Source organism: Pipistrellus kuhlii, unplaced genomic scaffold (assembly GCF_014108245.1).
Source record: "Pipistrellus kuhlii isolate mPipKuh1 unplaced genomic scaffold, mPipKuh1.p scaffold_m20_p_4, whole genome shotgun sequence".
Lineage (NCBI taxonomy): Eukaryota > Metazoa > Chordata > Mammalia > Chiroptera > Vespertilionidae > Pipistrellus > Pipistrellus kuhlii.
In genome coordinates, this window is record NW_023425540.1 from 22,293,259 (window position 1) to 22,319,610 (window position 26,352).

At 40.3% G+C, this 26,352-nt stretch overlaps 1 protein-coding gene across 17 annotated transcripts in view; it reads right to left on the bottom strand.

The window, feature by feature from the left end:
- The window catches only part of ADCY2 (adenylate cyclase 2), a 262,534-nt gene that overhangs the window by 222,517 nt on the left and 13,665 nt on the right, over positions 1-26,352 (bottom strand). For 16 of the 17 annotated variants that reach the window (XM_045571823.1, XM_045571821.1, XM_036409666.2 and 13 more), the window contains one exon: positions 20,847-21,044. The exons of the other annotated variant lie outside the window; for it this stretch is intronic. In XM_045571823.1, coding sequence (XP_045427779.1) covers positions 20,847-21,044 — 198 coding nt within the window. The remainder of the gene's footprint in view (positions 1-20,846; positions 21,045-26,352) is intronic. 17 annotated transcript variants of the gene reach the window in all.

Sequence of the window (26,352 nt, forward strand, 5' to 3'; positions counted from 1 at the left end):
TCAAATCATATTTCAGAAAGTGACCTCACCCTTCATTGCATTTTCTTCTCTGAGAGATTTTGACAATGTGACAAATATTCAAGAATAATTATTTCCATTTAAAGTGCTTTCCTATCATAGATGCCAACATATAAGATCTTCACATAAATAACTTTTTAAATTAGCAAGCTAATAATGTTTCAAAAGTGAATTTATATATAATACCAAAATATTGTTTAAGTTGCTTGAACAGTATAACCACCATTCATTACTTTTAAAAAGCCACAAAAAGATAAACTCAAAGTTTTACCTAATAAATTCCCACTCCAAAAATGAAGAATTTTTTAGTCCAAATTTAATTTTTCCATAAAAAGTCACACATAAGGTATCATTCAACTAAACTCCCATGACTTTTTTAAAATATGGTTTGATTAACTTGAAAGCCACATTCAATTCTAAGCTGTGCCAAAGGCACATATGTAGAAACATAATCATAGTTTCAAGGCAGCTTATAAAATAAGTAAAAGTTATGGGAAGGCAAAATATTAAATTGAATTATTATTCTACCATGAATGTACCTAAAAGGATGCTGATTCAATTGTTCTGGGTTGAGGCCTGGGAATCTGCTTTTCCAACAATTTTCTAGGTTTTGCTAATGTTATTAATGTGGGTACCACACATTGAGATTATTCTTTTACAGGATCAATTATACTGCAAATGAAAGATTCTTTTAGAGAATACGTATCTTGCTAAACTAAAAGAATAAGTTTTAAACATAAAGAGAAAAGGAATTATATTTATTATTCAGACATGCTGGGCAATATGAACATTAGAATAAAAAAAATAGATTATTGCACCTAGGGCCACCCACATTTCATGAATTACCCCCAATGCAACAATTTATGGTTGTATCTAAGACTAATTTTATTTCTTATAGTGTAAAGAATATGAATCACATTTAAAATAACATCCAGAATAAAGTGTTTCAATATACTATTCATATTTGAATTTTTAAAATCACTCTGAATACTAGTATTTATTTCTTTGAGCCTGATTGTAATAATATTTTAGATATTATTCATGTTGCTGATGCCATTGTGGCTTATGGAGGGTATGCACTTTCATTTCAATGTCTTCCTTTAGTAAGTGAAACATATTTGCATTCTCTGAAGCTCTGAGTTTTATTGGCAGATATTCCTGACTTCTCAGGCATACAAATACTATTTCCTTCCAGTCTCTTTAAACCTATGTATTTAAAAGCTCATCAGTGGATGCTGAACTCGAACAACACACAACCCTTGAAGAGAAAATATCTACCCTCAGAACGGAGGAAAGGAGGGAGGGAAGAAGAGAGGGAGAGAGGAAGGGAGGGAGGGAGGGAAAAACAAGTTCACGAAAATTTGTGCACTGGGAGGTGGAGGGGGTCCCTTAGGCCGGCTTGCACCCTCTCGCAGTCCAGGACCCCTTGGGGGATGTCCACCTGCCCGCTTCGGCCCTCTCCCCAGAAGATCAGGCCTAAGCTGGCAGTCAGACATCCCTCTGGCAGCCCAGGAGCCTTCAGGGGATGTCCAACTGATAGATTAGCACTGCAAGGATATGGGTGAGGCTCCCGCCGCTGCTGCTGCACTTGCAGCTGTCCACCTGGCTTGTGGTTGAGCAGAGCTCCCCCTGTGAAAGCACACTGCCCATCAGAGGGCAGCTCCTGCGCTGAGTGCACCCTGGTGGTCAGTGTGCATCATAGCAACTGGTCATTCCGGGTTGTTCCACTCTTAGGGTCAATTTGCACATTACCCTTATATTATATCTCTATATATAAAAAACCAGTGACTGTAATGCTGGAATGTCCAGAACGACTGGTTGCTATGATGCCCACTGCGGCCAGCAAACCAGCCCAATCCAGTGGCCAACCTCCTGCAGTCCTTCTCCCACCTGGCCCCACTCCAGATCAACTCCTGGCCAACTGCCTGCTATCTCCTTCTCCCGCCGATTGGGGCCTGGCCGGCTGGACCCCACCCATGCATGAATTCATGCACTGCACCTCTAGTATGAGGATAAGAAATTCTTAAAATAACCCAGAAAGATTAAAAATAAAAGGACATGAAAGGATATACAAAAGGATGAGCAAAAGCAATAACATTTAATTTGGTGTTACAACTTTGGTGTCAGACATGGTGGAATTCAGGACAAAAATTACTTAAAAGCAGGTAAATGCAGGCACCTCATAATGCTGGTGACTATAATGAGCAATCAAAATCCTTATATTTAAGTGATTATGTTAAAAGATCTATAGGATTCATTTTTAAAAACGTCAAGAGGCAATTAACTGTACCAACAACTTTTCTTTATAAAAACACCCAGTAAAAAGGAATTGATAGATTCCTTTTGGATTCTTGAGTCCAAATGCCAGGATCTTATTTAATGAGGAAATACTGGAGACATTCCTACTAAAGTGAGAAAAACTACAGATGCCAACTGTCACTACTACTGTTAAATATGGTAATGAATATATTAGACAATGCAATTTAAAAAATAGAAAGCCATCAGAGGCATAAGAATTGAGTGAAAAAAGACAGAAAATACTCTTTATATGCAGATAAAACTTACTGAAATTTCAAAAGTAAGTTACAGACTTTTGTAAAAAAAAGAATTTATTCAAAAGGATGTAAATTTAACCAAGAAAAAGCAATTAACCATATTTATAACACAAATATAAAAAGACAGGTGATAATGGAAAAACTACCTCATTCATAAATAAAAATAACTGAATAAATGACAAAACACAGCACCTTGGCAAATAAATGAGATAGGTGCCACACCTGTATAAGACAGTGGAAAAAAACTCTAAAAGAAAAAGAAAAAGAAAAACATAGCCATGAATAAAAGGAAAATACATCATGTCCTTGGATCACAAAGCTATCAATTCTCCACAGGGTTAGTTATAAATTTGTGCAATTTCAATAGTAATGCACATTTGTTTGCTTGTTTGTTTTCTTTTTTTTCTGAAGAGCTAGAAAACTTCATTATAAAATATGAAGTTTCTATCAGATAGTAAGATATATTATAAGACCTCCCAAATTAAAACAAAGTGGTCTGGCACACAAAGAGACTGAAAGAATAGAAAAGAGTAAAAAAAAAAAAAAAAAAAAGGGGGGGGGGGTCCTACAGAAAAGATACAGTGGCATCTTAACTAATGGCATTGGGCCAACTGGGAGGCCATTTGGAAAAAGATAAAGCATGTTACGCTTTCTATCAAGATGAATGATGTCACATGAGTCAATGAGCCACATAAAGATGAACTGATAATCTTTATAATCCAGAAGTAGGGAGAGATTTCCACAATGTACCTCGAAATCTACAAGCAATAAACTAAAAGGCTCATTAATTCAACTACATAAAAAAAGATAATAAAAGCAAGCTGTTGCATGCAGAGTATACTCCAAGAAAACTCAAAAGCACAAAGTACAAAGCGGGGCAAATATTTGCAACTTCTTTCAAAGGCAAATTATTAATAAGCAAATAATTCTTATAATAAAAAAGAATCATCTAATGCAACGATGGGCAAAACTATGAAGAAATAGTTTAGAGAAGAAGAAATTAAAATGTTCTTTGAAAACAGGAGCACACTCATATCAAAAGGAATACACTGAGAACCAATTCCTCCACCTAGAGAACAGCATACCCTGTTGGTTAGCAGGTGGCGTATGCGTGACTGGGGAGGCAATGTGGTCCAAGCTCAAAACAGGGAGATGCGACCATTTCTAGCCAAACTGTGGTTATCCTTTGTCCTAGAAGTTCTATTTTTAGGTGATTATATGAACAATTTACAGGCAAAAAAAAAAATGTACAAAACCATTCATTGTGGCATTATTTCTAACAAAAAAACCCCTAAATTTAAATAAGAAATATCACTGTAAACTCATGGTTTCTTTCTTTTCAAAACTATATTGTTTCTAGTTCTGAAACAATACTTGGAACAATAACAGGAGCTATGAGCATTCACTCATTCCTGCTGGGGGAAAGGAAATAGAAAGCAAAGGAGCTATAAAGAACTAATGGGTTTATGTCACAGACACAGAAGCAGCCCAGCCAGTGTGGCTCAATGGCTGAGCATTGATCTATGAACCAGGAGGTCACAGTTTGATTCCCAGTCAGGCCACATACCTGGGTTGCAGACTCAGCGCTGATCAATGAGTCTCATCATTGATGTCGATATATTATCTCTCTCCCTCTCACCTCCTCTATGAATTCAATAATATTAATACTGACACAGAAGCAAATATTATGGGGCTTTAACTAACTAAATAACTATACTAGGACATCAAAAATAATAATGACCCCAACTGATTGAAACATATAAAATTGTTTATAATAATATTCAGGAATATAAACCCAAGAGTTCAAATGAAATCCCCAAAAGAGCAAGTATCCCCCATTCCCTCAAATTTGAATAGGGCATAAATTCTTTACTCTGAAAACTATCAGTTACAGTGGAAAAGTTAATTTATTCTTCCTTTTCTATTACAGTTTCATCTCAAATAAAATAAATAGCCCTGGCTCATAAGTGAAATTTCTTAAATTTTTTTAAAGAAAGTTAGAATTAAGAAAATAAAATCATGGCTCCAGGCCAGTGTCATCAACAGATGTGAAAGGGCACAGTGGAGGGATCAGTTTGTCACCCTCAGAATTCACTGGTATCTCTCATAGCACCACAGTTACTGTAGAAAATCTGTCAGAGTGCAGGTAGCCGGCGTCAGGGTGAGCGTGTCAGAGGTCAGCACCAGTCTCACAGCTGGTACCTGCAAAGTGGGCTGTGCCTGATCCCAGTGGCCTCTTTAGAAGATCAATCTCCCACCTAAGTGCCACTCAAGAGACGGAAACAGCCCCTTTGAAGAGTGGCTCTGAAATGACTCACAGGCCAGCCACTGGGTTTCCCAGGATACTCCCTGAGGAAGTGGCAGTTGTTTTATCTGGAAGCATCCCCGACAAACTGCCCACACCTGCTGTGCTGTCCTTACGCTGCTCCTCATCACAGGTTGTTTTTCAGGAGCCCACAAGAGCCCCGGGGACAGCATCGCCCAGGCGGCACCTGCAGCCAAGCTGTTGCCAAGAGCACCAGCTGCCCACGAGCAGGCACATTCTAACTTAAGGACCTTTGTTTCGGAATGTTAATCCTGGAATTCCTTAATCCTTCTCATGGACCTGTTTTTCTGGTTCTCTAATAATATCACAGGTTGTCATACTTCAAAGATGGGCTGAAATTGAGTGGGACCAAAATACAGCTCACAGAAATATGAAGGCCAAGGTACATATAATTTCAGCCATCAAATATGAAAACAGAAAAGGCAAAGGAAGAGACAGACCTGAAACTAGTAGTTGCAATGTCATCTCCATAGGTTATTGCATTAATTTTGTTATTGACTTCTCCCAAGATAAGGTACAGTCCATTCTCTTTATGGTAGTTGTGTGTATAACATCACCATGATACTGAATCAGCCAATACTGAACCATTAAATATAGGGTTAGGTTCCTGTGCACAACATTTTAAAAATATATATATATATTTATTGAGTTTTCACAGAGAGGAAGAGAGAAGGATAGAAATTTAGAAACATCGATCAGCTGCCTCTTGCACACCCGCTACTGGGGATGTGCTCACAACCAAGGTACATGCCCTTGACTGAAATCGAACCTGGGACCTTTCAGTCCGCAGGCCAGCACACTGTCCACCGAGCCAAACCGGTTTTGGATGTATACAATATTTTTATCAACCAATCAGTACATAACCTTGTTTTCTTGTGTTTTTGTTAAAAATACCTCATTCACTATATATTGTTAATTCATTATATTCAACTCCCAGCCACCAGCACTGTAACTAATGCTTGAACAAAGTTTATCTACCCAGCACGTTATTTTCTCAGTAAGGTCCACCATAGCCTCCCTGCTCTTAGAACACTAGACAGTCTTCCAGCATGATGCCTGGGGGCCATTTTAAGCAGTGAAATCAACAACAACAAAAAAACACGCAAAAACTGTGGCAAGAAACACACCACGCAAGGAACACCTGTTTACAATGTGAGAGCTGAAGGAAGGCAGAGTGTCACCTTGATCCACCTCAGCCAGGAAGGTGCACATTGGGCAACTCAAATGTTACCCCGCTCTGCTCATGTCCCCAAAAGACCTGGAATATTGATTTTGGGATTTCAAATAAATATGAACACACAGGCAAAATAGCAAACTTGCAATAAACAAGTAATGGGGATTGACTGCATTTGTTTCATGCTGACTCTACTAAAAAACCAAGGTAAGAACTCTGATATTTCTAAGGGTTTCTAAACTTTTTAACAGTTGCCCTTTATCTGCAGAAAATCATCATCACCAAGTCATTTTATTATCTGTTGTGGGGGGAAATAGTGGCCAATCTAAGGGTATTGTTCATATCTGATAGTTACAGGTGCTCAAGTCTGTGCTGTTTAATTATGTTGGGAATAAACATCTCAGGATTACAAGTAAAGCTAAAGTGATGCCTGGCTACCATGTTTAGATGGCAAAGCCCTATCACTGACCACACATGCACAATATCCTCTGCTAAGAATGGAAGGAACTTTAGCTGTGCTTTTAGTAGTCGACACATTCTCCAACCACTCGTAGGTCCCCTTTATTCAATTGGAACTGATTAGAAGTCCTTTTAGACTCTTAAGGAAATGTGCATTCCTTTAATTAAGTAATCTTTCCGGTCGGTGCTTAGAAATGAGCAATTTTATGCCCTGAACTGTCCCTGCTGAGCAGGTCCTGATGGCCACAAACCCCAGGTCTGCTGAAGATTCTGATTATGTCATATGACCAAAGAACACAGTATCACATTGGGACAAGTGTTTAATAATAACCGAAGGGGAATCCAAAAGAGATGAGGCCCAAGAAAATCAAGCCTAGGTTTTCCTTCAATTGAAGGGAAATTGCTCTTGTTCCAAAATCATTCATCTTCTTCCCTGGACCACACTCTATGTAGGAGATCTTTGATTGGTTCACTTGAGATTATATGCAAAACATTAATCCTGATCTCCAAACAACATAGCCCAAAACTTTTTCCCAACATAACCTGCCAAAAACAAAGTCCCCCTTGAGCAACTGTGATATTCCTCAGACTCCATGGAAGCTTGAATAAAATACAAAGAAGAGCTCATCACCCTCTTTGTCCTGATCTGATCTTAAACACACACCCAATTGAATAGGTTTCCCAGGTAACCTAACACCAGAAAGAAGGCATTTTGTTTAGCAGACAGGAGCATTCTCTGAACAGCAATGAAATAATATATTGGCATTCTGGGTAAAAGTGAATTAATTTCCCACAATCAAATTATCCTATAAAGCTACAAAACAAATTCTGGACCTACGGAGACCTCCCACATGATATCTAGGCAGAAACCCTTGGTGCTTTATTATCACAACTAGAAGCCCAGTGCACAAAATTCGTGCACAGGGGAAGGGGGGCTCTCAGCCTGACCTGCACCCTCTCACAATCCAGGACCTCTCAGGGGATGTCCGGCTGCCAGACATCCCTCTTGCAATCCTGAACCACTGGCTTCTAACCACTTGCCTGCCTGCCTGATTGCCCCTAACTGCCTCTGCCTTGTTCCCTGCACCTGGGACCCAGCCTTCACTCCTCCAATCAGCCACAGGCAACTGGGACCTGAGTTTCCCTCCTTCTGGCTGGACACAGGCACCCAGGACCTGGGCCAGCTTCGCCCAGGCAAGCACCCAGGACCCCAGGTGGTGCCACCCAGGCAGGCATCCAGGACCCTGGGTGGTGCCGCCCAAGCCTAGGCTTTGTCAGGAAGGATGTCCGGAATGATGTCTGGTCTATCCTGTCTAATTAGCATATTACCCTTTTATTAGTATAGATATGTGCAGCACACCTTTGCAAGATCCCACTTCCACACTGTAGTCTAGGGTTCCTGAGCCCCCCGTCTCCTGAAACTCACACATAACCAGACTAAAGCTTTCAGAGGCTATACCAGAAACCAGTGGACCAATGCCCTCTAAATTATAAAGGCCAGATTCCACTTTTAGTTCACAAGTTTGTGCTCACATCCTTAGAGTGTGCAGCATCCACATGTCCCTGCTTAGTCTTGGTGGCTTTACATTTTCCAATAGGGAAAGAAGGAACTATCAGCTGTCATATCTAGATTCTGAGCAGTAAGTGTTGACCACGCCTCTGTGGGCATCACACTGAGAATTTTTGCAGTTAAATGAATGCATAGGCCTTACAAAAAAGACATGTAGAAGACAATGAAAAGAAAGAGAGTGGTAGGATTTTAATCAATCTGCAATTATTTTATTTAGTTCTCTGCTAATGTTATAGGTATCCTATCTAATAAAGGGTAATAGGCAAATTAACCATCACTCCGTCACAAAGCCGGCAGCACCCATAGCCACAAGAATGTGGCGCCCAGTCCTCTCAGCCCTGTCGGAGTCCCCCATTCGGAGGGGGGGTGGGGGGGCGGCAGGGAGGGTAGCCACTGAGAGCAGGCAGTGTGAGCAGCATGGTGGAATGCTGGCACCCGGTCACAGATGGGCCTCTAAGCCACGAAGATCCTCTGGGCAGTGGGCACAAAGCAGCCAGGCCCCACAGAGAGCTACTGGCACATGGATTCATGCATTTTTATCATAATAAAAATGTCAAAAATATATTGATATCATAATTAACAGCATGCCTCCATAAAGTGAAAAGAATCAGATGCCTTCATTTCAATCCTTCACTTCTCATGTTTTGTCAATAGTTTTGGAGTATTAGGGGGAATAGTTGGGAACCAAAGAAAACAATTAATGTTCAATTATAATTACTTTATGCCTAAGGAATATGCCACTGCTTAATTCCTCAAGTATGCCAAGTAAATGTAATGATATCACCTTTTAGCTAATTCTTTTATTTTTTAAATTTTCATTGACTGATTTTTAGAGAGAGAGGGGAAGTAGGGGAAGTAAATGTAATGATATCACTTTTTAGCTAATTCTTATATTTTTTAAATGATAATTGACTGATTTTTAGAGAAAGCGGGGAAGCAGGGGAAGAGAGAGATAGAGAAAAAAGTATTGATTTATTGTTCCATTTATTATGCATTCATCAGTTGTTTCTTGAATGTGCCCTGACTAGGGATGGAACCTGAAACCTTGGCATTTTGGGACCAAGTTTTAACCAACAGAAGTATGGGCCTGGGCCTAGCTATTTCTTTGAAATGAGTATATTGTTTTAATGCTTTGATTGAGGTTCATTAATTGTTAAATACAGATCCCAGTGATTAAATCTTACCATCATTCAGTATTACACCCCATGGCATTTGTGTAGTGCTATATAATTTTTTTGTTTGTTTCGAAAATAGAATACTTCTTATTAAAACTAGTGATAATAACACACATTTAGGGGAAAAGAAAAGAGGTGTTTTTTTCACCCTGGTGAACAACAATCTGTTGTTACTGAGTCCATGTGGGAAGGAGCTCAAGGAGACATGGCCGAGAGGCAGAGAAGGAGGTAGAATTCTAAAAGCTGGGCTGGGGACAGACAGCACAGAATGGCAAATACAGCTCAAAGGCAACGTTATATTTAGCGTTGCTGATGTTCTTTTCATTTTTATTTTTTTACTATAAAATGCAAAACACTAAAACTACTAAAACCCAAATTTTTAAAAGTACAGCAAATATGAGAACCACCCAGAGCACACATCATACACTGAACATTATGCCATACTGGCTTTTGATACATATTACACACACACCACACACACACACACACACACAGGAAAAAATCCTTTCTTATACTGCTGTTACAAAGAGATTTCCCTCTACAAATTTAATATGCTTAATAGTCTACTTTCCTAATTTAGATTTCAAACCACCTTGAATTTGTATTTTTATATGGAATGAAGAAGAAATCTGATTTTTACCATAATACAGCCAATTTTTTCATTATTTTCATTTATTTCATTTATTTCTTTTTCACTTACTAATTCATCCTACCCACTGTATTTTAATTCCACCTCTGCCATACAAGACAGGTGTGGTTCTGAGTTCCCTCTTGCCCCTTGGTCTACTTACCTATATATGGCAAATGCAGTAAAATTAGATTTGGCTATTTTTCTATTTTATTACAACAAACCCCCATATATTTCCCTTCTACAGGAAATTCAGCTTTCAACCTCCAAAAACATTTTTTTTCCATTGCTGCATGATTTTTGGAGTGATGTATCTGTGTTTTAATGCTTCTTAGCATATTTGGTTCTTTAATTATAGCTCCCATCTGGAGGTAAAAATAATAATACAGGTGATTTTTGCACCTCAAGAGTATTAAAGAAAATGTAGGCTGGTGACCTAGGCATTTTGCAGGTGTGTATGTTTTCCCATGTTCAATGAAAAATAGTCTTGTTAAAAAACAGGCTAAACGAAAAATTGAATTTCAAACAACTCAGCAATCCATTTGCCAACCTTTTAGAAAGTTTCATAAGCAATGAAACCATACTTAAGTCATCTCCAAAGACTTGATAAAAACAGAAATACTGCCATTCTCTTATATCTCAGCCACTTTATTCTCCTTAAAGATCCCTCCTTCCTTTGAGCCATTATAAAGGCATGGCGGGTCAGAGCCAAGAGCTGATGAGTCAGCACATCTGAATGCCAGGACTAGGATGGAAGAAACAGCCAGTTCCAGCTGGAGACCCGCCACATGTTTTTGGAAAGTCACAAAATCTCTTTTTGTATCTCAGGTTTTGGGGATTTACCCCGATGTTTAAAATAGAAATGATGCCTCCCATTTGAGGATACTATATCAATAATTTGAAATGGAGTCTGTGGAAATTATTTGTGTGCTACAGAACCTCATACACTATTTTTACACCTTCATCGAGTACAATTGAGTTGTAAGAGTCTATTATTATATATTCCAAGTATAGACTTTTTGTCAGGTATATATTTTCCTGACAAACTAGTTTCCCCACTCTATAGTTTGCCTTTTCACTTTTGTAATAGTGCCTTTGAATAGTAAAAGTTTTTCATTTTGGACAATCCTATTGATCAGGGTTTTTTTTTTTTTTTTTTTTTTCTTTAATAGTTCATGTTTGGTGTGTTCTATTTCAGAAAAAGCTTTCAACCCAGGAACTCCAAAAATTGTCTTTGGTCTTTTCTTCTATAAGTTTAATAGTTTGGGAAATATATTTTTTAAGTCTTTGATCCATTTAGAGTTAATCTTGGCATATTGCATGAGCTGAGGGTGGAAGTTTTTTTGCACTCAGCTGTCCAATATTTTCAACAGCTATTTTTGAAAAGTTTATACTTTCCCATTGAATTGGCTTAGAACATAGTTGAAAATAAGCTGACCATATGTGTGGGACTATTTCTGGACAGTTGATTGTATACCAGTGGCTTAAATGTTTATTTTTACATGAATCCCATACTATGTTGATTACTGTAGTTTTATAACAAATCCTTAAATCCAGTACAGTAATATCTCCATGTTCTGCTTTCTCAAATTTGTTTTGGCAGTTCTAGGTATTTTATTTATTTATTTTTATAAAACACCTCAGAATTTTATTGCTTGAAGAATACAGCACATAAAGTCACAAGAATGACCAAATGCAAAGTCCATCTGCATTTTAGAATCTGCTTGTGATGCTGTAAAAGAGCTAGAATTTTTACTGCAATTGAGTTACTTCTAGAGGATGAATCTGAAGGGAATTGACACCCATATTGTGTCTTTGGGTCCATGAACACAGTCTATCCCTCTAGTTACTTATTTCTTAATTTCTGCCACCAGTGTTTTATAGTTTTCCAAGTAGAAAGAAGAGTTACACCCATTTATGCAAATTTACTCCTAAGTATTTTATATTTTTGATGCAATAGTAAATGGTATTTTTTTTCTATTTCTGATTGGAAGATTCTAATATATTGGAACACAGTTTATTTCTGTATCTCAACTTTGTAAACTTCAAACTCAATAAACCCAATTCTGGTAGCATTTTTTAGGTTTCATAAGATTTTTAACATAGGCTACAACTGTTCAATACAAAAGCAAAACAACTCAAGCCACATGTATAAAATTAAATTTTCTAGTAGCGATAGTTCTGAATCAGTCTCTAAAATTTCTTATTAATTTCCATCTTTTTCGAGAAAAATATTTTTTTCTATGCTTCTCCTTAGAAGCTTCCAATTTCAAAATCAAGATATGCTTCCCACAGAGTCATTCAGTTTAATTTTAGAGCTGGCATTTCCTAATTTCTGCATGCAAAATATTAATGTAGGTGCCCAAAGACAACTGCATTTTGGCCATTCTTAAGTTGATATTTTCTAATTAAATCTTCCAATTCTGTAAAGCACTTGTAAGTAAAGGCTTCCTATCAGGAGTATTAAATGAAGGCTGCGGTTTGGGAGTTTCTGGCCTTGGAGGCACAATTTCCCATATCAATTTTTAATTTATTTCTGGATATCTGTAGTCTGAGCAAATTTTTTAGACATGTTTTGTAGTGGGTCAAGTGTGGCCTCAGTTTCTCTCCAGCTGTCTAAAAATAACTGGAAGGGATCGGGGTCCAGGAAGACCAAGCCTATGGTGGCCCTCTGGATAAGCCAGTTAGTTAATTACAGGTGACTTCATATTGTACTTCCCTATGGGGCTCCTGCTCACCGCCCTTCCCCCCCAAATTCTTAGTCACCTAAGAATACCCAAATAGGCTGGAGGGAGGGTGTGCCCCTTTCTTTGGAGCTGAATGAGTTCAGCTCTCATAAAAAATTTTTTCTAGCAGCCACATTAAAAGTAGGTAAATTTTTATTTTAATAACATATATATATATAGCCAATTTTCTAAAATATAATCTCTCTACATAAAAGGCTAATATGCAGAGTGTTCCCTCAGGAGTTCAACCAGGAGTTCAATTGCTTGTTATGATATGTGCTGACCATCAGGGGGTGACACAGAACATGGTGGGCGACCAGCAGCAGTGGCAGGGCACTGAGGGAGTGAGAGGAGGAGGCAGGAAGGTGGGGGGAACCATGCGATGAAGGTGCACAGGTGGTAAGGGAAGGAGGAGGCAGGGAGGTGGAGTTAGGGAAGCAGGAATCTGATCCGCCCTGGTTGCTGGCCAGGCCTAGAGACCCTACCTGTGCATGACTTTCATGCACTGGGCCTCTAGTTTCATCACGTTATGGGTAAAACAATTATGAATGGAATGGTTTACTTTTTTCATACTTTGTTCTTAAAAGTCAGTGTTTACACTTGGAGCCCATCTGGATTCAAAACAGCCACATCTGATGTGCTCAGTAGCCTTCATATGGCTAGTGGCTACTGTAATGGACAGTCCACACGCAGACAGATAAAACCAGCCTAAATTCTTATTTTCTGGTCTGCTTGCTTTTTATTTTTCCTTCTTGCCTTTTGCTTTGGGAAATGTTCTTTGTCTCTGGTGCCTGCTCTCCAGGCCCAGGCCCAGAAACATTCCATCTCCTGTTTCTTGGAGGTTCTTCCTCCGTTGTGGTAGGTTCCTCCCAGGCAAGTGCTCTCCAGTCCCACGTGGGTACTGGATGGATTCCTTTACAAATCCCTGAGCTTGTGTCCTCTCCCGTCTCTCCTTTTTGGTTTTCTGTCCTGGGAATTTCAGCGCCTTTGCCTTTCCAAACTCAGAACTCTGATGTTTCAACTCTGTGAAATTGCTGGGTGAGGATGTTATTAATGGCTGCTGAGAAAAGGAAGTTTGAAATACTGAATATTGGAGAAGCTTAGTGAGGTGTTGCTTAGCAACTCTTAATAGCAAATAGTTTAAACTCTGGATTTATTTTTTCCTGCGAACTTGCAGCTCCCGCCCGGAATCTAGAATTCACTCCCCTTCATGGCAGCAGCTCGCCTGCATGCTCGCCTGGGTACACACACACAGTCCTACGTGACGGTGACAGGTTGTGTTATTTACCAGTTCCCATTAAGTATGTTTCTTTGGATATAACAACAGCTTCCAAGATTTAAGGCCAAAGTAGCTGGAATTCTATTACAAACACAACCTTTCATAAAATCATCTGGCAAACAGAAGGGACACTGAAGGCAGGAAGCCTTAAGACAACCACCATCAAAAATGTCTGCATTTAAACTGTGTCAATAACAGATGCTTGTTTGGAGAGCCTACCGAACATTTTCCCTCCCTTGTAAAATATAATTCTAACTTCTTCAGGAAAACACAACCAATTCCAGATCACAGTCACAATTTCTTTCAACTTCAGGTTGACCTCCTCTGAGGTGCTTCCAGATGCCCTGAGAGCCACACACACAGGGCTAGCATCCCCAGCCTGTGCCCACTCCCCCACCCTTGACTCCCGCCCCTGCCCCGACAGTGGCAGCCCCAGCGCACAGAAGCCATGTTACCCAGACATCAAGCAAGAAATTGGATAGGAGCCAAAACTGGCACAGCTTCTCCCAACACAAGGAGAAGCCAGTACTGGGCTGGACTGCACCCTGAGCTGGCATCCCAGAGATTGCCTTCCTGGGGCCTTTGGAATCTGATGGGGCTTTCCTATGAGAAGGAAAGTGGCTGATTATAGGTGTCAGAAGCTAAGACAGAACCAGATGACAATGCCAGGAGAAAGGAATAAAATGATAGGAATCTGTTTATAAAGAAGTGATGTTAATCTCATTTTAAAAGCAACCAGTAGATACATAAACATTTATCCCTTGGGTCAAATTTCTCTTAGTGATGTGTCATTTCTCTTAGTGATGCATCTGAGGAGTGAAAATACATCCAATGAGGATAATGTGCAGACAAAGCCAGCAACATGACTGATTTTTTGACATCTCTGAAGTAACAGCTACCTCTTCATAATTTTTTTCCAAATAACAAGTAAGCCAAAAGTGGTTCATATAGAACAATTCAAAATTCCTAAATATCTCCCTCAACACACCATAATCTGTCATTTCCCAAGTCACAACAGGAAATACCACACAGTTGTCAACCATAATGGATATACGAAGATGATGGTCGATGATCCCTGTGCCAAAATGCCATGTTCAAATTCTCGCTCTTTTCTTCCTATGTGACTTTGGGGAACTTGATTAACCTCTCTGGGCTTCAGTTTTCTCATCTGAGGAATTGCAAGTAGTAACAGTACTTACTTCACAGAGTTGTACAGATCAAATAACTTATGTATATAAAGTAACTGAATGATGCCTGGTGCAGGGAAGGACCCGGGCAATGGAAATGTTTTCTATCACTATTATGGTGGAAGAGGCAAGCAGACCAATATGCTATGTGTACAATCATTCAGTATTCCCACAAGTATTTGTGGTGTGATCCTACCAATGTGACACTGTGCTAGCCACTGGGAAAAGAGAAGCCAATAAAATGCCTCCAAAGCCACACGTCTTTCAAATGTACCTTGACTTGGGGGAGGGGCTGGGGAGGACAACAAAAGTGCAGAGGTGAGAATGGCTGTGTCAGTTTAAGGAGCAGGTGACAGTTAATTGCAATGTCCATCTCAGCACCAGGGCCTGTGCTCCTCTAAAGGAAAGAAGAGAAGCAGATTGTTCCAGAAACACCGACTGAACTGTCTATTCAAACAGGGTCAGGACTGGAAGGCCCAGGGAGAGTCGTGGTAAATTCCCAGTTCACTGCATAGCCAGTATGACTGTCACACGCTCTGGCTGGGAACGGAGAGGAGGGAGAATACAGAAATGCCACCTCTGCTCTGCACAGCAGAAATGTGGGGAAATCTCAAAATAACGACATTTCAGGCTGGTCTTCGCTGCTGCACTTGCTTAAAATTCACACGTTGTCAGAATATTATTTGCTATTAAAAACAACAAAAAATATTAAAAACTCTCATCTTTGTTGTTAGAATAATTTCTATATTGCTCTTTTATTTTCCTGAATTGTGTGGGCCTCTTCTTTTTAACTCCAAAATACCCTCTGAGAAGTCACCCTGGTGCACAGAAGCAGACAACAATGGTTTCTTGGATACTCAGGGACGGCTGGATTTGCCTCCTTTCATTTATCGATATATGCTACTAGGTTCTCGGCATGGTAAATCCATTCTTTAATAGCATTCCAGGTGACTGCACTAAAGGAAAAGCAAACTATTCCTGTACCGTTTCAAAGCCTCTGAGAGCTCTTTATTTTCTTACATTTCACCCACTTTCAATATGAAAATGATATTTGCACACTTACGTCCTATTTTTGTAAGAACACATGATAGGCACATGCTGATTGCTTGGCATCTAGTTAGGAAATAGAACAAAGAAAGTCTCTTCTTCCTGGAGCAAAATGTTAGCCTTTCGAGTAGGTGATTTAACAAATCTGTACAATAACTTCAGCCTGGTCTCCCCGCCACGCCTGAAATGGGGTTGCCAGGAATGGAAGTGTTTATTTAACTCCATTCAATGAGCTCTTAGGGTGAGGGAAGCAGAAGACTGGAGTCGAATGCAGATACGATTCAGCCCTCTTGCCCTCGCTCAGCCAACCCAGCATCTCTTGTGTGTAAGCCTCACCCCATCCAGGCACTTGCCCTCCTGTCCTGCTCCCTTCTGAACGGCATTCCCATCTCAGAGCGAGAGTCACCAGTAGTAACTAAGGACTTGTAAAATGGATTTGTCTTGTTATAAATCCATTAAATGACATAAAAAATCTTCGGCTTCACCAGATGAATGAAGGACATTACAAAAATGTGCCAGGCAGGAGAGACTTATTCAGTGTCACTCAGATGAGTGTGATGGGACCCACCTCTTGGCATTATGTGAGGATAAATGAGGTTCCATGGAAAAAGTGCTTGGGACAGGGCCGGGCACGGAACAGATGATGCACGTGCTGGTTGCTTATACTCTATGCTCTGCACTAGAGATGTTAATGGCTGGGGTCTACACTGAAGCCACCTGGGCAGCAAGGAATAAGCCTTACCCAGACAGAGGTCTGGGCTTGCCTTGTGCTCCTGGGACATCATCCCTAGGCCCCTGGAATGCTCTTCCTGACAGGAGTGCCTTTGTTTGGTCCGAGACAGTCTAAATATGATTTATGAGGGGATCTTAGGGCCAGGCAGTACCTGTTCTGCCTCCACAGGGCTGGAAACTGCAGGTGTCAGACCAGCCTCTGTGAGGCTGGAGACTAAAGGTCAGCCATGCAGGCAGTATGTGATTGAGCCCTGGAAAAATCCCCAGACAGAGAAGGGCAGCTGAGCCTCCTGGGTAGGCAGTACTCCCTGCATAGTGACATGTAACGTTGTGGAGAGAGCAGCGCTCTGTGTGACTGCACAGAGAAGACAAAGAAAGCTCCACACTTGCTAGTTTTTCTGCCCTTTCCCTTGGCTGCTGTCCACCTCTATTTTTTCCTTGTAATAAACCATAATTGGGAGGATAATGGTGTTCAGTGAGTTCTGTGAGTCCTTTTACGAAGTTACCTAACCTCAGGGTGGTCCTGAGAACCCCAAACTTGCCATTGGAGTCAGCAGTGAGGATGGTCCCTCTGTCTGAGCAGTGGACTCACTCCTGCATCTCCTTATCACAATAGTGTTAGTTTAACCATCTCCTATGGGGAACCACCCCTTGAGCACAATCCCTTAAGCACAGAGAACCTATTATAACACTTCTGGAAGTGTTCACTGAGAGGCCTACATCTGTGGTGCCAAAATTAAAAGATGCCAGGCTTTAGGCTAATGTGAGCATATAATTTCTTTTTAAATCAGCATGCCAGCTCAATGGGGTAGCTGTGGCCCGAGGCGTGGGCAGGATTTGAAGTTCCGGTGGAGGAATGGGGCCCAAAGTGGCCCTCAGTTCTGGACAAATGTGTGATCAGATCCACAGTGTGAAGCAGACATCCTGCCCAAGTCCCCAACAAAGGAGAAGTGGCCAAAAGTAGCTGAAACCTGGCTATAGCCTTTTCTGAGCATCAAGCAGACACAGCTGGCCCAAGCCACAAGCAGGGCTGGTCATGCCATCTGCGCTGAGACTCCACATATAGTCTAGTTTTGTCTACGGCCCTGGCTGTGTACGGAAAGGAACATCACGGGTAGGATTACGGCTGTGGGCAGAGGAAGAAAATCCCACTCAATAGGAGCCTAGAAGTAGCAATGCCAAAGCTCACAGGGGCAATTAACGCTGATACATTTAGCCAACAAACTCAAATCTTGCAAGAACTCAATATTAAGAAAATGAAAGTAAAATAACTATGGAAAAGGTATGTTTAATATGCTTACAGGCATTTTTTTAAAGCATCGATATAAGCAAAATGTATGTCATAAAACCAAAAGATGGGCAAAAACAGAAGAAGTGGATACAAAAGAAATTCAACAACAACAAATATGGAAATGACAAAATAAAGTCACCTATTAGGGAGACACTGGGTGAGCAGCCATGGGTGCCTTCTATCGCAGTCCACTCTCATAGGGGCAAAGACATGGCAGTGAAAAGACAGTCACTGCCCAGAAGTTTATTTTCTTGCAGGGGATACAGTCAACAGACAACAAAAGAGAATAAACCATTGTCAGTGCTATGGGAAACTGGAGTAGGCTGAGGTGTTGCCCGATCGGGTGGCATCTGAAGGCTGGAAAATGCTGCTCTGCGACAGGGACCCATGAGGTCAATGAAGATAACACAGGAGCTGCACTGCATGGGGAAGAAGAGCCTGCCAGACAGATGGAGGTCCTTATTCTGACCAATGTATTCTATTAAAATACTAATCATAGGGCAACCATTTTATTTTCGGTGAAATTATGGATGTTCTAATTATGCTGACAACAGGTCTGATGCCACTCACACTATGCTAATCCCTTCTGTATCAGGAATCCTGGCTAATACTAGCACATGTAGACAACACAATGCCTGCAAATAAAGTGAATTCATGATTTGAAAGGGGGAAAATGTTAATTATCTGGAGATGATGGGTACTGTATATATAAGTAAACTGAGGCCCTCAGACAAATGAACAGAGCTAATACAGTCCACCACAACAGATCAGCGTAAAAAGCAGCAGCACCCTTATGCAAAGATATTAAATAGAAAAAGGGAATAAGAAAAAAATGCCCTTAATAAAAACCACAAAAAAATACAGGTACCTAAGAACAAGTTTGAGGAGCATTGCTACTGATTTCATGAAGAGAAAAGGTTTCAGAAGGACATAAAAGAAACCTAGAATCATTGGAGAGACATGCCATGTCTTTCTATGGAAGGACTAGATACAAAATTAAAAAGAGCATATCTCTGGGTGTTTTTCATAGTGTCCTTTTATTATTTCCTGGTTGTTAAATATCTTTCAAATCAAAAAATAGGAAATGTCATATAATTTAAATCCAGATCCTAGGTGGAGTTGCACTGAACATGACAAGTCTGATTCTGAAATTCATATGGAAAGTAAGCTAAGAAAAGTCTAAAGAACCGGAAAACAGAAGAACATGGAGGGGCTGCTTGCTCTTCCAGAAAGTGAAGCTTCTTATAAAGTAATAGCCTTAAACCAAAGTAGCATTGGTTTGAAGAGAGACCAGCGGGTCCATGCCACAGACCAGCAAACTAAGGCTCTTAATCCATCTCCTTCTGTTCTGCGTGAGCCAGTGTGAAGGTGGGAGGGACCGTGGACCATGTGCACCACTTAAGGCAGCAGGGGTAGCCAGGGAGCAGAGTACATGAAGAAGAGAGGCAACACTGAGGCAGGGAAGGCACTGGCCTGGGCATGGAAGTGGGTGCCCATCCCTCCAAAGGTGAGAGTGATAATAAGACTGACCCCTAAAACCTCTTCAGGGAACTGCAGGAGAGGAAAGATGCAAGCACAGATTCTTGTGTCCACTATGACTGTTCTTTAGAACCAGAGAGATCAACCTAAATTCACTTACTCCAGTCCTCATCCTTTGCAGAAGAAACCAAGGCTCAAACATGATGGTGGTTTAGCTGAAATCATGGGATAACAGAACCCACAGGAAACCTCATCCTGGGCTCTCTCCAACTAAAGCACACCTGTGATGCTCCTTCCCTCACCCTGGGACTTGAACCCTTTAGCCTGTTCCCATCTTGAATCTCCCTTTTCTTTTAGTCTCTACAGCAAGTCTCCCTTCCTGGTTCTCTGCTCCCACAAATGGCTCTTCTTCTATCCATTCCTGGCTCCTATTCCTCTCCTAACCCACCCAACTCTTGTGTCCCCATCAAGTCTTTGATGACACTCTCTTGGTGCTCAATTCACTCTCTCTAGTGTGGCTACAGAACACCATGGCTTCCAATACGAGCTTGAAGCTAATAACTTGTGCATCCATATCTGCAGCCCGGACTTGTCTGTGCTCTGGACTATACACCATCTAATTTAGTAGTCAGCAGGATTCCCCCAGGTGGCAGCCCATTAGTCAGAATCCACTCTCCTAAAGTCCTAACATCCTCCAGGGGAGCCATTTTCTAAGCTAAGAGCCTCACCAGGTTCAACAGGAAGAACTGTGAGTTTCCCAACAGGTAACGAAGCAGCCTTATTGACATGATGTGCTCATGTTGATATGAAATCAGTATCACAGAAGTCTGTCTATAAGAACAAAGGTCCAGTGATTGAGAAAGAGTTTAAGGGCGACTACTAGTGTTCGAGAATTAGAGGCACAAGGTAAGGCTTCCACCCCAGATGGATCCTGGAGAAACAGGAGACCCGGGGAAGCAGGAGAAGATGATGTGAGGTGTAACCCAGGCTTGGCCCTCTACAACCAGCGACAAGCGAGACCCAGGCCCGTGCGCTGGCTGCCAGCACGTCTGATGACTTGAAATGGGCATCGAGGTTCCCATGAAGAGAATGATTTCAAAAGACTTTCTCCTAAAGATCTCTTATTTGCAGTTTACAGAATCACGTCTGTCACCAATCAGAGCACATGAAGAAAATACAAAAACCATTTTAACATCTTACCTGGTCCCAGGCAGAGACGGTGCCTCCGAAACACATGAACAGGTAGCCCATGGCCACGAGACAGATCCAGATGACCACAGAGAAGAGGCGGAGCAGCTTCTTAAACACGGACTCGATGCAGGCGAGGATGAATATAGCAAAGAAGATTGCCAGGGCAGTGGGAACTGTTATTAAAAACGCCACGTGGTCTTCTACTTCCTAACAAGAAGAAAAATATTGCAAGGTGCATTTTAGAAAAACCATGGAAGCAATGATTTATGTTATCAAAATCTTATCAGCATTCATCAGTGTCCAAATATATTGGGTTTTATAAATTTTTTCAGAAGTAGAACAGTTTGAACTTTTGAAAATGTAATTTTCCTCTTAAATAGCCATGTTTTTTTCTATAGAAATATCCTAGTATTTGATATTTAAAGCATGTAAAAGAACAATGCCATCAAAAATAAAATTTCCCTGAAAAATTGGAGAAATGAATTTTATTAAGAAGTGAATGCAAGAATACATAATACCCGGATAAAATAGGACAACCAACTTGACTGCCTGCATTACAGGGTGTAAGAAATGGCCTGGCCATCAAAAACGAAGGCTTGCAAAGGATTTGAAATCTTTTTTTTTAAAAAAATCTAAAAATGATCTCAGTCTCTAAAATGATGAGCTCTTATTTTAATGCGTGGTGATTAATGTTTCAACAGGATCATAGGTTAATAGAAAAGGGACAGAAAGTGCTAAATATAGACGATGAGAGAGCAGGAAATACTTCCAAGACTATGTTGTTTTGTTGGTTTCCTTCCCCACCTCTCTTAGGCTCTAGTAGCAAAAAGAAAATTGGCATTTATTAATAGCCTCTTGCTAATTCATGATTTTAGAATTCACATTTGTTCGATAATCCTCTTTTCTGCACATGTCTTTCTAGCTCCTTCTAGCTCTAGGCACACTATTTCAATGCTACACAATTCAACAAAATGCAAGAGAGCAAGTTTCCTCTGATTATGCAAGCATGTGTGTAAGCCTTAGCTTCTGCAAACCACCAAGCTGGAATTTGCTAGGAAAAATGTGCATTCTGGAGAGAACACAGTTCAAAATCTTAAATCCTCATCCAACATGTTTAGTTACCAGAACACCCAAAGGAGTTTCAATGTAAAAAGTTCCCTATGGCTGGCACCTTAAGACCTTCCATTGAGGTTTTAGAATTTTTAAAATGACAGTAAAAACGGAGACTTATAAAGCAGCTCCTTGAACCTAGTGAGCTTCTCCCCTTTTCTGGTTGCTCGTAGGCTCACTCCTCCCATGAAGCTTCACATTAGAGATGGCGCCATCTAGAAATCAAGCTATTAACCCCAGAGCAGATCAGCCAACTAACCACACCAAATCCAGGCAGACATGGAGGAGGAAGAAAGGCATCCTTGGTGACTTTATTTCCCTTTCTCCCTCACAATTATATTTGCATCAAGTGATACCCAGGAACTTGGCAAGTTTACAACCATAGCAAATACCAATAGACAGATTTTGTGCTAAACACTCTCACATATATTAACCTCTTTAATAACTACAACAACCTTATTATGGGGCACTGGTGTTAGGAATACTCTACAGGAGGTAAACCGAGGCACCATGGATGAAAATGAGTTGTCATGGGTTGAACAAACAGATGAGGGAGAGAGAACCAGAGCTCAGGTCAGGGATCTGGCTGGGCGTCTGTGCCAGCCATCACCACAGCCCTCTACCCTCTAGCTGTGCAGAGACGATGAGCCATACCAAGAGGAGCCAGCCCTAGCGTGGCCAAAAGAATGTATGTTTCCAGAACTGGCAGGAGACGGATTACATGTGATGGTCTTATTCTCTCTCCCATTGCTATTTTTGTCCATGATTAAGCGTCTAAGTTGTGCTCTTCCCCTCAGACACATGTTACAACAATTGCAAAAGGATATCGAATATCCAGCAGGCTGCCAGGGCTCCCCTGCACTCAGACACGGCGGACCAATGGAAGCATGGACATGACAGCATGCCCTCTGGGGATATCAAATTTGAGATTATGATCACTACACACATGGAGCTCTGAAAACCTGTTTTATTTTAAACCTCCCCAAATGAGCTTAACTTCGCTATGGGCAGAAAGCTAACTGGGGAACAGCCAGGACAGCTGTTTCCCCGGTACGACTTTTCACTTATTTCATTAACCCAGTAGGGGAGAAACCATTGGGAATTTTATTGCCTCTTACTTTTCCAGAAAGACTGAAAATGGTACAAAAATATGCATACCTGTAAAGTGAAAATTAGATGGTGATGGAGTCCTCCCAGGAAGTGGAGAACACACCTGCAGGCACTTTCCCTGCACTTCCCTTAAAAGATCTAACTGTGAACACGACAAATACCCCATGGCCTACTGCGCTGGGCACCGTATAGGGCAGTATAGGGTAAGACTTGATATTGTGCTGGCTTGTAACGTGGTAGTCTCTGCCTCACTTTTTTTTTTTTTTTTTTTAAATGTCAGTGTCTTCATCACTGAGAAGACTCTGCGTAGGCACAATGTACCCGGTGTGGTGCATAGGTCCCCAAATCTTTTTAAAGACCTATAAAAGTACTTTGATTTCTTGAAAAATTAAAACATCCAAGCTTTTAGAGTCAAAGGTTGCATACATCTTCATGCTAACACTTTTGTAAACTATAACTGTGAACATATTTTCAGGGAGGCAGGGGCATAGGAAAGCCTCTGAATCTTAATGCCATCCTAGGGGCTTGTGTCATACTCCTGCTCACGTGGTGCCTGGCATCGCCAGGTGAATCCCACACCCGGAGGACGGCCTTCCTTCAGCGTCAGTGTCCCCCACCTCGGTAGGGAATAGGACTGCGAGATGGCCAAGGGCTGCAGAGAGTCAGCAGTTGCTCATGAGGCCCTAACCACCGTAAACAGAGAGACAGGGGCTCTTCTAGAAATAGAACAGCCATCAACTTATTCTTCATTTGCCTTTGAACTCTAACTCGGAGCAAGTTTTAATATAGACTTCTCCACAAAATAGAATCTTTTATAAGAGTGTCAAGGAGAGTATTCATTAAAAAAAATGTATAAGCTTATAAACTACATTCTTTCCTAGTCTCACTGTTGGCACTATGCATTTTTCTTAAGGCTAAATAAATTGAATAAAGGAATGCCCTCAGACCTTGAATGACACGGCCCTCCTCCCTCTCCTATTCCATTCCCTGTGGACTGAAAGGTGGATAAAGCCACAAGGCACACCCCATGGCTGTTTTCTTCTGGACTAGTTGAGTTTTCAAAACTCAGAATATAAGCAAACAGAGTTACTTAAAATAAAACGAACTAAAACATTCAAAACATTGTCAATCTAAATAAGTATGTTTATGTACCCCAATCCTTTCTCCCTTCATTCAAAAACTAAATGAAATGTGCTAAATTGCCTTTATTAGTACTAAAATGCCTTTAAAATATACCTTTAAAAAGATAAAAATATTACCATATAACACAAACTAAATGAAATGTATTAAAATGTCTTTAAAAGGGAAATGTCAAGTATAATCTCCTATAATGATAATAGGTTCCTATCACTCTCTTTGATCATTTTACCCTTTCTTTTTCAATGCATTTTCTGTTACTTTTGGATGGCTTCTAATTGCTAGGCCTATTAAATACCCATTGCTTTTATTTATTATGTGACAGCCTCTTTGCTTCTGAGGGGCTTTTTCATGGATCAAGGGATTATCTGTATTTTCATTCTTTTCCATGTGCATTTTTTGCTTTTTGTTAAACAGAACTATTTTTCATTTAAATAGCAAAGAGCACTGTAATGTAAAACACTGCTTTTCTATAAAAAGATATTTAGTGAAGTGCTTTGAAGTCCCAAGACTGCAGGTAGCAACCCATTAGTTACTGCTGTGTCTCAGGGGGAGCTCTGAACTCTAGCCTATGTTCTCACGTGAACAGCAGTATGAACATTGCATTGCCAGATTCAACTCAATCCCTATAAAAATACCAATAACATTTTTCATAGAACTAGAACAAATAATGCAAAAATTTTATAGAAACACAAAACCAAGAATAGCCACAGCAATCTTGAGGAAGTAGGACAAAATTGGAGGCATCACACTACCTGATATTCAACTATAGTATAAGGCTAGAGTAATCAAAACAGACACATATAATAGATCAATGGGACAAATAGACTCCCAGCCCACTGGTGTGGCTCAATGGTTGAGGTTCCGCCTATGAATAAGGAGATCACCAGGTTAATTCCTATCTGGGCTTTCAGACTCAATCGGGGCATGTCAGAGACAGGTGATTGATGTTTCTCTCTCATCAATATTTCTATCTCTTTATTCCTTCCCCTTCCTCTCTCTCTAAAATCATTAAAAACATATTTAAAAAAAATAGAAAAAAACCCTACACTTACATGCACAATTATTATATAACAAAGGAGGCAAGAATATATTTACAATGGAGGATAGATAGTCTATTTCATAAACTGCATTGAGAAAATTGGATACATGCAAAAAAAAAAAGTGAAAATAAACCACCTTCTTACACCATATACAAACACTAACTCAAAATGAACTAAAGATTTAAATGTAAGACTCAAAACTATAAACCTCCTAGAAGACAATATAGGAAGTAAACTCTAACACTTCTCTTAGAAATACTTTTTCTGATATATCTCCTCAGGCAAGGGAAACAAAAGAAAAAGTAAAGAAATGGAATGACATCAAACTAAAAGTTTTTTCACAACAAAGAAAATTAACAAAATGAAAAGACTACCTACTGAATGGGAGACCATTTTTGCCAATGATACATATTATAAGGGATTTATCCAAAATTCATAAAGAACGCATAAAACTAAACATCAAAAACCAACAATCCAATTAAAAAACAGCAGAGGAACTAAATAGACACTTCTCCAAAGAGGTCATACAGGTGGCCAATGGACATATGAAAAGATGCTCAATTAAAACCACAGAGAAATGCAAATTAAAACCACAATGAGATATCACCTCATGCTTATTAAAATGGCTATCACTAATAAATCCACAAGAAATGCTGACAAGGATCTGAAAAAAAAGGGGGGTGGGGAACCATCCTACACTGTTGGTGGGAATGCAGATTGGTGCAGCCACTCTCAAAAGCAGTATGAGATTCCTCAAAAAAATTGAAAACAGAAGTACCTATACCCTAGCAATTCCACCCTTGTGTATATATATCTGAAGAAACCCAAAATACTATTTCAAAATGATAAATGCATTCCTATTATGTTCTTTGCAGCATTATCCATTTAATAAAAAGGGAGTATACTAATTGACCCTCACATCGTTGCAAAGATGGCAGTGCCCACAGCCAATAAGGAGGGAATATGCTAATTGAGAGCCTGACCATCAAGATGGCAGTGCCCACAGCCAATAAAGAGGGAATATGCTAATTGACTGCCCCCCCTCAAAATGGCAGGGCCCACAGCCAATAAGAAAGGAATATGCTAATTGGCTGTCCCACCTAAGGATGACAACA